Source organism: Amphibalanus amphitrite, unplaced genomic scaffold (genome assembly GCF_019059575.1).
Source record: "Amphibalanus amphitrite isolate SeventyFive unplaced genomic scaffold, NRLGWU_Aamphi_draft 000241F_arrow, whole genome shotgun sequence".
Taxonomy (NCBI): domain Eukaryota; kingdom Metazoa; phylum Arthropoda; class Thecostraca; order Balanomorpha; family Balanidae; genus Amphibalanus; species Amphibalanus amphitrite.
Window position 1 is genome coordinate 688168 of NW_024881736.1, and position 14450 is coordinate 702617.

At 49.2% G+C, this 14450-nt stretch overlaps 1 protein-coding gene across 5 annotated transcripts in view; it reads left to right on the forward strand.

Annotated features, from left to right (window-relative positions):
• The first annotated feature begins 11999 nt into the window (after positions 1-11999).
• Positions 12000-14450, forward strand: part of LOC122386123 (protein SMG8-like) — a 37965-nt gene continuing 35514 nt past the window's right edge. The window contains exons 1-3 of one of the 5 annotated variants that reach the window (XM_043375000.1): positions 12000-12090; positions 13255-13334; positions 13667-13811. In XM_043375000.1, the coding sequence (XP_043230935.1) occupies positions 13285-13334; positions 13667-13811 (195 nt within the window). In that variant the 5' untranslated portion in view covers positions 12000-12090; positions 13255-13284. Of the gene's footprint in view, positions 12091-12902; positions 13078-13254; positions 13335-13666; positions 13812-14450 lie in introns of those variants that run through there. The other 4 variants (XM_043375003.1, XM_043375002.1, XM_043375001.1 and 1 more) reach the window with 4 other exon arrangements.

The window sequence follows — 14450 nt, forward strand, 5'->3', positions numbered from 1 at the left end:
AAAATAGGTATTTTAAATAACTTAATGATCATACTGTAAACTGTTATGCCCCAGGGTAGCCCAAAATTAAACAAATTAAAAGAAAATGTAGTTTTCTAATCATTTACCCGAATAAAATAGGTGACACTTTGCCAACATCTGACTTATCACTACGGGAGGAAGTTAGACATAGGTAAAGACGAAGAGACTTCATGCCTCCGAGTGGAAGATAAGGATAGGTATCTTTTCCAAGCTTTTCCATGCAGTAAACGTTTAGGCTGTGACACGCTGATCACATCATACAGGGTCTAGAACTATTATATAACTATAATAATAAGAACCACAATAATAAGAAACACTTTCCTAGTCTTGGGCTTACAGCTTACAATGCAGTATATCTCAGTGGTTTTTGAAAGCTCAAAGTCGGAATTCGGAAATACAATTGCCATTTAATGAATTACGTTCATTCATTTTTAATTTTTTTCATTCATTTTCATTTTCAATTTCATGAATTTATTCCGTTCCTTTACCTTTCCCGATGAACGTAGCAAAATTGGGATTGCTCTGTCAATGGCCGATTTTGATTAACATTTTATCACTCCAGCATCACTAGCCTAAAGCAGCCCCCGGTGCCGGCCTAACGGTCTCATAACCTGCCGGTCACAGCCGCTGCGGATGTGGTTATCCTGCGCAGCGCGAGCGGCTCAGTCGGAACCGGCGCGGCGGGACGATCTCGGCAGTCGGATCGGAACCGGCGCGGCGGGACGATCTTGGCAGTCGGAACCGGCGCCGACCGGATCTGGCGCAATGACCGGCGCGGCGGTGCGCCACGCCCGGCAGGATGCGGCGCTCCACTGGGGTGGAGGGTACGACGCACATGCTACTAACCCGACTGGTGTGGAGAGTACGACGCACCTGTCAATAACCCCAGCCTCATATAACATGGAACAATGCCAGACTACCACCATGAAGTGTAATGCCTGATCAGGTTAGGGGAATAATTTATGTCCTACGGCCGTTTGTACCAAAACCGATACTCGATAGGTCCGGCAAGGTTTTAAACGTAGAGTACTCGTATACTGTATAGCTGTAGCTTAGGTACCTAATCCAGATATTTGATGGATTAATAACCTACATTAGGTACTTACGTCTTCTCTCTCCTTCTCTCTCTCTCTCTCTCTCTCTCTCTCTCTCTCTCTCTCTCTCTCTCTCTCTCGCTCTCGCTCTCGCTCTGGCTCTCGCTCTCTCTCTCTCTCTCTCTCTCTCTCTCTCTCTCTCTCTCTCTCTCTCTCTCTCTCTCTCTTTTTCTCCGACTCACTCGTTTAGGTATATCCTATGTATTGTATATCCGACAGAGCATGAGGCCGACAGCCACGGACGTCAGTTTCCAAGATTTATTGGTTGAGTTCTAATGGTTAACCAAAGACATTCTTACCATGCACCACCATAGGCTTAATGTTAAAATTATGAAATTATTGGTAGGGCCCGGGCCCTACCAAGCCTTTACAAAACGACACTCATGCCGACAAAGCGGCGAAGGAACAAAAGGTCACGAGTCGATTCATTTTAACACAGGCGCACGAAAATTCCTATTCCGCTTGGGGCATATGAGTTGGTATGTCCCAAGGATAGAAATTAGCCCTAATCTCCGGGAAACGTAATGCCAGTTCGGTGATAAGTTCGACCTAAATATCTCGTATCCATTGTTTAATACCGGCAGGCAGGCAAATTTGTTAGGTTCATGTTCGCCTCTGAGAGATGCTAGGCTGAGATCGATAACAACAGCATAAACACTTTTGGTGCTGGGCATGGTTGGAGCTTTTCCAGGGAAGCTGGTGGGGCAAAAAGTCGTCAAACCCACAATGTCCGATTATGAAGTTGAATAAAATGCCACACTGAATCAATTCCTATCATTACAGATATATTATGCATTAAACAGACATTTCAAAGCTCTTCAATGCGATAAGGATAAATTTGCAAAGCGACAAAGTCTTAGAAATCAACTTAAGCTGGTGGGGCGAAACGCTTATTGGTGGGGCAAAATACCAAGTTGGTGGGGCGGAGCTTCCCCTCCCCCAGGAAGCTCCGCCCCTGGTGCTGGGCCAAGATCGTTGTGCTCGGTTGCGTCTACCAGGAGGCCCAACCCGGCGCTACCGGACCGGTTCAACTGTTCGCCTGAGCCAGGACGGCAAGAGGACGGAAGAGCCGGGTTATCTCGACGGCAGGCGACTTTTCAGTCGACTTATACGAGTGGTTTGCATCACTACCTGCTGCCGATCATTCTTTTGAAACACCGACGACGGGCTGACTGTGCAACTTTAAAAGCGGAATATTACGCACTTAGCAATTAGGCCTACTGTTTCGAATTGGAACGTTCTCGTCCTCATTGTTCTGTCCACTATCTATTCGTACTTCCAACGTGCACTTTTACACAAGCTTTATTATTACGTTATCTTCAACTGACTTACCTACCAATAACTAATGGTAGCTGTCACCAGATACGGCTTCACGGGCGTAGGAACGTCATGAAAAGTGGGTGGGCCACCCTGTCAAGGGGCCTCCTTTTCCAGGGGGCCTCCTATTTTCAGGGGCCTCCAACTTTTGCCTCGTCCTGCTGGCTGCTTTCAAGTATGACCTCCAAATCTAGCTTCTGAGATCGGGCAGATGTACCCAGGGGCGTAACCGCTTAAGCGATTAGTGCGGGAAGTCCGCACCATTTTTAAAACTTATTCCCCCTCCGATTTTTTTTTTTTTAGAATGTATTTGCCGCAAACGGCGCATGACCCCTGAAAACCCTTACACAAATGTCTTCCTCGTTTCCCACGTGCCCCCATTAGCTTCGTAGGCGCCCTCTTTGGCATATACCTAAGCGCCCTGTGTATAGTCATCAGAGATATCCCTTTATGTCCCACAGTCGTATTTCACATACAATGTGAAACATGACATACAATGTTGTCGCATACAATGTGCGCTTATCATAGGCGTCTCTTTTATGGACACTTGAAAGCGCCTCTCTTTGCCATGCCGGCGCCCCTGTTTCTTATGAATGCACCCCCATGACATTGATCAATTGCATTTGCAGACCTCTATTGCATGTGGACGCCCATATACTAAAGAATAGTGTTTTAACTATTGACAACAAACCTTCGGACTCGGTTATGTAAGCCTCAGAGGCACCCCTCTTTCGCATTGAGGCGCCCCTATGGGCTTCATGGGCGCTCCTCTATTGCACGTATAGGTGCCCTACTGTCTCAGAACCGCTCCCCTTTGGCATGCAGACGCCCATCTTTCGACGGAGGAGCCGCTGTGGTTCTTAGAGACGGCATGTTGCTCCCAGACGCAGATGGGGCTCTCGGGAGTCGACAGTGTGGGACCTTCAGTCGCTGATGGGTGCCCGCCAGATGTGGACCCTCGGAGACGCCGGTATGGGGCCCTCAGAGATGCCGGTATGTGGCCCTTAGAGACACCGGTGTGGAACCCTCAGATACTTCAGTGTGAAGCCCTTACAATCGCTGGTGTGGAGCTATGAATGCGCTGGCTTAAATCCCTCAGAGGCCGGTACATGGACATTAGAGCTCAGTGAGAGCTTGTGTGGTGCCTTCAGTGGCCTTGTGGAGCCGTTAGACATCAACATGGTGCTCTCAGGAGCCGGTGAGTCCTCAGAGTGCCTCAGAGTCACCGGTGTGGGGCCTTCAGAGCTCCGAGATATTGGTGTGGGGCCCTCAAAGGTGTCGGTGTGGGTCCTTTAGATGTATCTATAGAGCCTTGAGATGCACAGGTGTGGTGGCCCACAGAGGCGCCGGTGTGGGGTCCCCAGAGCCACCGATATAGGGCCCTAAGAGACACTAGTATGACCCTCAAAGGCGCCGCTGTGTGGCGCTCATAAACACTGGTGTGGAGCCATCACAGGCGGGTGGAGCCGTTAGAGGCCGGAAAGGGCCCTTAGATGCCTACAAGGAGCCTTCAGAAGCCGGCGTGGCACCCTTATGGGGATAAGCGTGTCTACTTAGGAGCCCTTAACCCTCGCATGTGTGCGGCGTTTGCCAGCTTCTAATGTGTAGGGGGGGTCGGTTGGACCCCCCCCCCCCTTGCCGTTTGGCCCCTGATCGAGCTAGAGCTTCGCGGAAAAAACGAGCGTGTTGCCCGTGACGAGAGGAAGCCGATAATACCCAATTTTAAGGTCCTAGGTCATTGGGTGACCTTCCAGGTCAGGTCAATGACCCAAAGTCGGGAAAATCGGGACCTGTTAGAAAGTCGTAAAGTGTGGCTTCTAGGGGGTTTTTCGGGGTGCTGATCACGAATATCGTGTTAGTTTTGACCACAGATGATGTCTCTAAGCATTTAGACTAGGTCGGGTCAGGTCAGGTCAGGTCAACCAGTAGGCATCGTGACGGGTATTCGTAGTACGTGTCAACCGCCTCTGACAGCTTCGTAACATGTTACGAAGGCACCAAAACTACTTCGTAAATGTTCAAATGGTTGCTAAATTCGAATTCAGCTCCAAAAACTAGCCTAGAAACATGTACAGCTCGAAAAAGTGAACCGAGGTCACCCGAGGTCACCAAAGGTCAATGACCTGACCTGACCTTCAGGTGACCTTGACACCCACCCTAATGCATGGAAGCAACATCAAGTCACATGTTTGAACGTTTGAAACCACGAAAAGCTTGCAAACGCGCGGCTAATGCGAGCCGACATACGCAGAATCGCGATTCTGGCCAAACATGGTCTCGGAAAAGAGGTCACAGGTCAAAGGTCATTTTGTTCAGGGTCATGAAATTTTCAGGGTAGGTGTAAAATTGATCAATGTGAGGGTACTGAAAGTTTCGTCGCGATCGGCCGCTTTTTACGCGAGTTATTCGCGAAAAACCATGGGGGGGGGGTCCATCCGACCCCCCCCCCTACACATGCGAGCTCACATGCTCACACATGCTCTCATGAGCTCTGTGGGGCCCTACCGAGCCGAAATATGGCCACGGCCAGTTGCCGCCGCATGACTCTTCGGACTATCATTCTCAGGGGCCTCATCTGCCTAGTTTGAATAGAAGGGCCTCTCAGACAATCAGTCTCATGGGCCTCCTCTGGCTAGTAGAAATAGAAGGGCCTGTTAGACCATCAATCCTAGGGGCCTCTTCTGGTTAGTATAAATAGAATAGCCTCTCAGACCATTAATCTCAGGGGGCTCCTGTGGACAGTATAAATAAAAGGGCCTCTCAGACCATCAGTCTCGGGGGCCTCCCTAGAAAAGTGTAAATGTGGATAGAGGGCCCCCTCAGATTCATTAGGAGTGGACCTCTCTGACTATCAGTCTCAGGGGCCTCTTGTGGCCAGTATGAATATAAGAGCCTCTCAGACCATCGGTCTCAGGGGCCTCTTCTGACTTGTTTGGATAGAGGGCCCTCCCAGACCACCGGTTTCAGGGGCCTCCAGTGGCCAGTTATATGAACAGAAGGGCCTCACAGCCATCAGCCTCGGGGGCCTCTTCTGACTGGTGTGAATATGAGGTCCTCTCATACCATCAGTCTCAGGGGCCTCCTCTGCCTAGTGAGAATATAAGGGCTTCCCAGGCCATCAGTCTCAGGGGACTCTTCTGACTGGTGCCGGATTGAGGGAACTCCCAGACCGAAAGTTTTGGGGGTCTCCTGTGGCCAGTATGAATAGAAGGGCCTCTCAGTCCATCAGTCTCATGGGCCTCTCCTGCCTGGTGTGATTATAAGGGCCTCTCAGGTCATCAGTCTCAGGGGCCTCCTCTGACTACATTGTAGATGGATAAGCCTCCCAGACCATCAGTCTCAGGTGCCTCTTCTGACTATTGAGGATAGAGGGGCCTCCTCTGACTAGTGAGGGTGGGGGGCCTCGGCTAGACCGCCAGTGTCAGGGGCCTTTTCTGACTAGTGTGGATGGAGGGGCCTCCCAGACCACCAGTCTCAGACCTCTGACTAGTGTGGATAGAGGGGCCTCCCAGACCGCCAGTTTCAGGGGCCTCCCCAGACCAGTGTGGATATTGGGGCCTCCTCAGATCCACTAGGGCCTCTCAGGCCATCAGTCTCAGGGGCTTCGACTGACAAGTATGAACAGAGGGCCTCCTTGGATCCATCACGGCCCCTTGGAGTCCGTGCGTGGGGATTCGTGGAACTTATTTTTACCGAGTTTGTTTATTCTGGAAGGTGTCCTCTCAAATCGAGACGAGGGGCCTCGAGTAAAAAGTGGGTGGGCCAAAACACATGGTTGGCCCCCCCACCTCGAAAAGTGGGTGGGCACTTGCCCACCTGGCCCCCCCTGTTCCTACGCCTATGTACGGCTTGAACTGAAGCTAGGTGTGTCAACTTTCAGCTCTCAATGGCCAGAGCGTTCTGAGCAATCGTAAAATAAAGTCGGGGGGGGGGGGGGGGGAGGGAAGGGTGTGCCGCCTTCATCCGTAGTCGACTCTGACTCTGGCTCAAACTAGCCGTTTTCACAACGGGATATCTGGGCGATTCAATGCACCAAACTTGACCAAATTCGTACCAAATGTCTTTTACAACAAATAGCTTCATATCATGAATTTATTCAAGTGTTTTGTTAGAAAATAATGTCTGATAATAAGAAAAACATGGTGAATAAGTAACTGTGCATCTCCGAAACTTCTGGGCCGATCGTCAAAATTCAAACGGCGTCTGATAGCCCTGGAAAACTGTCGAATGAAACTTATTTTCATTGACCTCGAGGTCACCGATGACGTCACAGGTCAGGTCAAAGTAAAAGTTATCAGCATTTTTGCTTGTTCACAATTTAGGCTCTGACCGACGGCTGACATGTCCGATCAGGCTCATTTTTGGTTTACGCACTCCTTGATACCTATACCTATGCCTTAGATACCCTGAGGGTACCAAACTTTTACTTCGAGCTTTTCAGGTCAAGCCAGGTCATCCTAGGTCACGAACATTAAATATTATGTATCGGTCATGTGACGCATGTTTTATGGTCCATTTTACTCGTAGGTTTCGAATACAATGTCTTCTGCGTCATTTGAGGTCATTTTCAGCTGAATTTACCAGAGGTTAGGTCATTCAGGTCAGAAAAGGTCAAATTTTGAAAATGAATTTTCTCAACAAAAAAGGTGCCTACCTATCAGATGCAGTTTGAGCTGAGGAACAGGATGGTGCCATTTATATATCTGTACGATGTCAAATACGTACTGAAAAAATGATTTTGAAAAATATTTAATGTGAAATTTTTGACAATACCTGATGCAAATAACTCGACTATTTTAGATGATATCGGGCTAAAACTTGCTAGAGTAGTTGATCAGTGTGTGTTCTATCACATACAAGTATTCCGGTTTTTGCGAAAAATCAAAAACGTCTTGAAAAAAAATAAAAAAATATAAATGTTTTGTAATTGAAAGTAAATGTTTTTCAAAATTTTCAAAATATTGAAAAATTCGAGAGAGCAATTTGATAACCCCCTACAGGGCCAGGGCCTCCCCTGATTGTGGTATGGTTGGTTTGATCTGTAGCATTTGAGGGCACCATTCGAGAAGGACCACCATTTAGATAAGTGTTGGGTTGAGTCTTTATTCGCTGTCTGAAAAGCTGCGTCCCGCCCGTTCCCGCCGCATCGCGCCCTCTGAGTCCCCTGTGTCCCTGCAGGGAGGCGGGTTTCGCGCCACTAAGCTCCGGCATGATATCGGACCAGTTTCCGCCGCAGCTGCGCGGCATGGCCATGTCCATCTTCACCTGGGGCATCTACTTCGGCTACGGCATCTCCTACGCCATCGGCAACTACGTCTCGGCGGCCGACATCATGGGACAGGTGAGCAACCGCTTGGGACGTGATACGAACTTGCTTGCTAAGTGCTCGGATTAATTATTTGTTCCGTGTCCAAACAAATGTCGTGTATTCGCAACCGAACGCTCATCCACCTTCCGGTTGCGTGGAGCACTGACCCGGTGCCCGGAGCACTGACCCGGTGCCCGGAGCACTGACGCGGTGTTCGGAGCACTGACGCGGTGTTCGGAGCACTGACGCGGTGTTCGGAGCACTGACGCGGTGTTCGGAGCACTGACCCGGTGCCCGGAGCACTGACCCGGTGCCCGGAGCACTGCAGATAGGTAATGCGCATATTTTGTGCTCGATTTAGTGCGTCATACGGTATCGAATATATTTTAAGCTTGGCATACATTTTACTGTGCTATAGATTTATACTCTGTCGGCCTGACTGCTCTCCAAGGCGATGCCCGCCCTATCCCTCCGGCTCCACGTGCCGGGCATCGGGTAACAGGGAGGCGCCAGCAGTGCTGATGTGACCGCTCTGACAGACGGGGCAGCGGGACGGGCCGGCCGGGGCTCGTGCTGAGTTCCGGCCGGCCGCGGGCCATCCTACGGCCCAGTGAAATAGCGTCATTAGCGGCGAATCGGACAGAGCTGGCGCCATCCTGGCTGAGAGAGGGATATCCAGTAAACACGGCAATAGATATATCTATATCCATGCACATTGCACAATGTACCTACATCATACAAGACAGGTGACATTCGAATTAGTGACGTCAGTTAGGTACGGAAAATCGTGATGCCGATACCACTAATCAAATACCAACAATAGCCATAGGAAAATACCGAAACCAAACCAAAGCGGGAAAATCAGGTAAATACCAACATTTTACCAAATTTACCTACAGTCTCTTACATTATCGACGATTCAAAATACCAACAAAATACCTCAGTGCACTAGCCTTAAAATATCGAATACCAAGTTGGCATCGGTTTGGTATCGGTACCTACCAAAAGTTGATATCCGATTGACGTCTCTAATTCGAATGCTCGATGAGTTGAACCTCGCTTGACAACATCAACTATTCCATAACCATATTATGCACGTTGGGGGGCGGCGGCCGAAACGGCCCCCTCTCCTAATTCGTCGATATCTCCTAAGCATGCGGATATCGTCACCAAACGTTCGGAATCCCTCCGGACATCAATTTAACACCTTGTGGCCATATTTTTTCCAGAGGCTATGATAGATAAGCCACAAATATGTTCTGCCATTTTCGACCAAAAAAGGTCTTGCAGGAAGAGCTGTCACGCCTACAGTTTTGAAGATAGAAAAAGATGTTAAAGAAAAAAAGGCAGAATTAAGAAGGTTACAGCACTGTTATCTAAAACTTTGGAAAATTTCGGAATTTGATAAAGAAACAATAGATAGGTACATACATACATATACCTAGTTTTCTTTTGGACCAGTAGCGGCAGAACACCTTCAGGCTTCAATAAAGGGGGGCACGGTGCCCCGGTGCCTTCCCCTTTCCGACGCCTATGCTTTGGACATCATAGCGTAAAAGTATCATATGTAAGTTTTCGAGAGAAAAAAAAAACAATGCATGTCATACGAGTATAACCCAATCCAAGTTAACCATCAATATGCTCAACTTCGGATCGATTGCTTCTTTTTGGCAAGCTATGGCGGAGAAAACTACTCAAAATTACTGTCACAAAATTTTTAACTCCATTTTTAGACGTTCTAGACCACTGCAAAACTAAGTGTACCATTGGATTCCCCGTGACGAGCTGCATCGAATCGATACCCTTTTTATGCAAAATATTAATTTTGAGATTTGAGTTTTTGTGACCTGACCAGTGACCTTGACCTGACCTTCATCAGAACGTAACCTAAACTGGTCCCAAGAGTCGCCTAATACCTACCTACACATAATTAAATTTGAAATGTAAAACTGACCATAACCTTTAGGTATCACACAACCCTAACTAGTAAGTACTGTAGGGGTAGTTGGGACAGTATCGTGACCCCTAGTGACATGACCTCTGTGACCTGATCTGGTCTATCGGTGGTCTCATTCAACAAAATTTGCATTGGGGAAATATTTCTCTGTCGATGATTTTCGATAACATGCTGTTTACTCGATGTTATAACCCAGTAAACATGACGACGTCGGCCCGACGTCGGGCCGAGGCTCGGCCCGACGTCGGCCAAACGTCGGTCCAACCTCGGCCCGACATCGGCTGAACGTCGGATATGCCCGCATGTTCCGACGTCCAGCCGAAGTCCAGCCGACGTCGAGCCGACGTCGGGCCGAGATCGTTTGCCGAGGTTGACGAGATCGTTTGTCGTTGGACCGACGGGGCCGACGTCGGCATGTTTATTGGGACAACGCGCCAAAAGTATCAACCGGCGGCGGGATTCGAGCCCCCAGTCGCCGACGTCGGCATGTTTACTGGGACAACACGCCAAAAGCATCAGCCGGCGACGGGATTCGAACCCCATGTCATTCGAACGCGAGGTTAGTGCGCTAACCACTACACCGCGCAGCCAGCTAACGAATTTGGTTTGTTTTGTTGGGTTATGCCCTTTCGGTCTGACAAGACCATTTCAGAGCCGGAAGGATCATAGGATGGAGACATTGGTCTTCTTGGCGAGCACCCTGGGTCCATTTCATAGAGTCCCTGGTCCCATTGCTGTTACGTGACACTTACTGGAAAGGGCGACCCCACAATGGATTCATATAGCCACTCTTACACACCTGCACCAACGTTTCCCAAAGTGTCCCTTTGATAAGTGGCACTTTGGCAAAGTGACACTAGCCGACTGGCCTTTCTATATGAACTGGGCCCGGCCCTGGTGAGTTGCCGGGGCTGAGCCTGACCAAAGGATAGGCCGAGCAGCCCCCAAGCACTCACCGCTCCCGGCTACGGGCGAGCTCGGCTTACGGGCAATCCCAAATGGGATAAAGTTTCCCGTCCAGTCCGGATCAGGGGGTTGCGGCGTGGAGGAAGATTTGAGTTTCCTGAGGATATTTTGAATACAGAAGCTCTTTATGAAGCACGAAACATGTATTTTATATTATTTTAACGGTCAAAACAGCGGCCGATGTCGGTCCGACGTCGCCCCGACGTCGGCCCGACGTCGGCTGGACCTCAGCAATTGATCTCGGTCCGACGTCGGCCCGACGTCGGCAGGGCCTCGGCTGGACGTCGGAACATGCGGGCATATCCGACATCCAGCCGACGTCGTGCCGAGGTTGGACCGACGTCGGGCCGACGTCGGCATGCCGATGCCGAGTTGCCGACGTCACCCCGACGTCGGCCGACATCGGGCCGACGTCGGCATGTTTACTGGGAAGTTGATCATTTTTTTTTTTTTTAGAAGGCCCGTGTAAACAGTCAGAAATGCGACCTTGGACCCTGTGACGTTATCGGCTCCAACTACATTGTCACAGAAGTTTGGTCACAAGAAAGTTCCTCGGTGGGGCAGGGGCTATCAAACGCCGTCGCCGTTTGAATTGTGAAAACCGTTCGGCAGGTTTCCGAGATCTGGGGGGGGGGGGAACCCCCGCCCTTCTACGGGTGGCAGGGTCCGGTGAAGGCCCTACGGGGCGCGGGCTAATCGGCGAATTGAAGGATAAGCGCTTCGATGTTGTCGGAAAACACGAAGGCTAATCATGTGAACGGGATCGGACACAAAACGAGTGGCACGCTCCGAGAGTAAGCCCCATTCTGTTTCGTACAGAACTTTGACCACACAACTACCAGCAGCTCACCGCCGGAGCAGTAATTGCCGCCGGCTCACCGGGCTGAACCCGCGGCCCTCTCGGCCCCGTGTGCGGGGACTTTCCCCAGGCTGAGGAGGGGCACGTGGCCCCGTAAGCCCGAAAGTACCGCTTCGGAGCGCGCCGGTGAAATCCCGCACGTTTGTAAACCGTATTATATACGGTTCTGGCCAAAAATATTTGTCTCCCACGTAACAACGGATTCTTTTGAAATAAATTGCACTCTTTGAATGCTTAAGCCTTTCTTCAAGCGATCTGCACGTCGCGTTATTTACTTCACTTTCTCACAGGCAAAAGCAACGTAAGTAATGGCCGCAGGGCTCGAGAACCATAATCCAGTAAATTTGGTATGTACGCTACCGCCACCTAGTGACAAAGACGAGATCCTGTGCTTGACTGCCTAGATGGCGGTGAGGCCGACCGACCTGTGACAGTTCTCGGCTTGGCCGCCAGGTGGCGAAGACAGGCCCATAGTGTCCTGCTGAGCCAGCCCAAAGTCCAACTGCCTGGCAGTGGCCTGGCCAGCTGCGTCAGCCTGCAGCCCGTCTCTGCCCTGCACCATCAGCAGGTAAATTCAAAACCTTTATCGGTATGAGATGTTCGATTGACTTCATTTCCGACATGGGGAGCGGTTGAGGCCGCGGGGTAAACGGTACCTAATTGTATATACCTAAATGTCGAAAATGCGAGAAGAAGGGGAGGGGTCGGGGAGCTGCTCCCCAGTCCTTTGATGTTTCTGAATTCTTATTCATCGTCAGGACGGACAAAAGCTTCTCCATGGCCAATCCTCATCCCTCTGGCCTCTAGCCTCCATTCCGAGCTAACGTTGAGTACGTTCTGACATGATTAGGGAATGGAAGCTCCTAGGCATGAGTAGCGGCGGAACACCTTGAATTAAAGGGGGGGGGGGGGGCACTGCCGACTTTTGATCCCTTTCTTTCCATGCAACGTCCATGGGCTAATGTTGAAATGGAAAATCAAGGAGGGGGGGGGGGCACGGTGCCCGGCGGTGCCCCATCCCCCCGTTCCGCCGCCTATGCTGAATGCTCCTAGCCGGCTAAGGGACATGCTCTCGTGCGGTAGGAACAGGAGTGGCCCGTTAGCCGGTGGCTAGGTGGCCTCTGCCGAAACAGGCTAGGGTCAGGTATTGCGAAGAAAGTCACTGCTACTTGATCTTTCATTTTCACTGGCGTAAAGATAAGCAGCACCAAACGTGGCCAAACAATACGAACCTTTTGGGTTCGATTCTGTCCGGGGAGGAATTTCTTTACTTGTCATTTGGAAGCATTCACCAGACCTTGGCCGATATGGAAACATTCTGAGGTAGTTTACCTTGCGCAGCTGTTTCAATTTTAACGCGAATTTGTTTATGTTTGTTTCGTTTGTTTCGTTTGTTTTCATTGAAGGCGTTTGGTATGCAATGCATGCTTCTTGAATTTGTTTCTTAATGTTAGTAGGTACTACGTAGGTACCTATAAAGAATCCTGACGATTTTTGTTACTGCAACTGAATGACTTTCACAATGGCTGAATGCTTCTCCTCTGAAAACCAGAAGGTACTCGAAGCATTTGCAAGCCAAGGTTTCATACCTACCTAATGTATAAAATGACATTTTGATTCTGTTGTTTAGATACCTGCCTACCTACCTATTATCATCAACCATTACTTCAAGACTGAACTGCCATGCAAATGTCAATTGTTAACAATCAATTGATTACCATCTGATCTACAGGCATCTTTGATGCTTCATTGAAGACCAACAATGAAATCAAAGAGCTTTCATTTCTTATTTCCTGGTGGAGAAAATGAGAGGTAAGGCACATATAACCTAGTTTGCAGGTGTACCATATTTGCATTGAATATTTGCATCATTCATCCAACATTTCAATGGTCCATAAATGCTGCTTTAACTCAGGACAAAAGAGAACTAGCAGTTCTTTAAATGCTATGAGAAATAAGTAGTTGACTTCTCTAGCTCCATGTCTTTAATCATGCCTGGTATGCGATGACTGTTTGTGAACTAAGCTGTCTGGTACCTATGGGTCTAGCTGCAATAAACTGCTCAGTTAGCACTATGTTGCATTGACTGGTCATATCCATTGACTAGCTGCTGTCTACTGATTGAGGCTGCCTTTGTGCTACAGGTGGCCAACAGAAAAGGCAGTGGTGGTGGCATCAATTGGGAAGAGTGCAGACCTCGCTGGTAGTGGCAAGGGCCATGCCTTCCGAGACCTTCTTAGTCACTCCAGCTTTGGCCCTCAGCCTGACCAAGACCTAGGTGAACAGCAGGTAATACAAACAGCTTGTCTTAGTGAAGCATTAGCTGATGTTAACAGTCTGACCTGGTCCTGGAAAAGACATTATCATCAGATTTCATCAAATTTTATCTTAACCCTATTCAAGGCCCCCCCTTTAGGTTTTTCTTGTGCCATTGCCAAACGCCGCAAGAGTGAAAGCTCATACTCGGTGACTTTTTCTAAACATTCATTGCGCACATTTTGACAAAAAAAAAGTTGCTGGGTCAGGTCAGGTCAGGTCACCAGAGGCGGTTTGGTGACCCTACCTCAGAAAAGTTTGCAATCACGCCAGAGCTAGAGTTTTTGACCGATCAATTTCTTCCTTTCAGGCTTTAGTTAGGGTACCAGTATGTGCAATTTGTATATCTCAGAATTTTCATATCTGTGACCTGAGGTCAGGCCAGACTCGTGACCTTTACATTGCAAGCCTATGGGAAAATATTGAAACGCCTCCTGCTTCGTGTAAACAAGTCAAAACCACCCAATTCTTTCAGTATTATGGAAGATTATCTCATCGGTGATGATCCTGGTGCCGCTAATTGACAGGGGCACCGGCAAAGGTCATCTGAGGTCATGTGACATCATAAATCGTTTTTCTGTCATTAAATCACGACATGATGGTGCTTAAGAC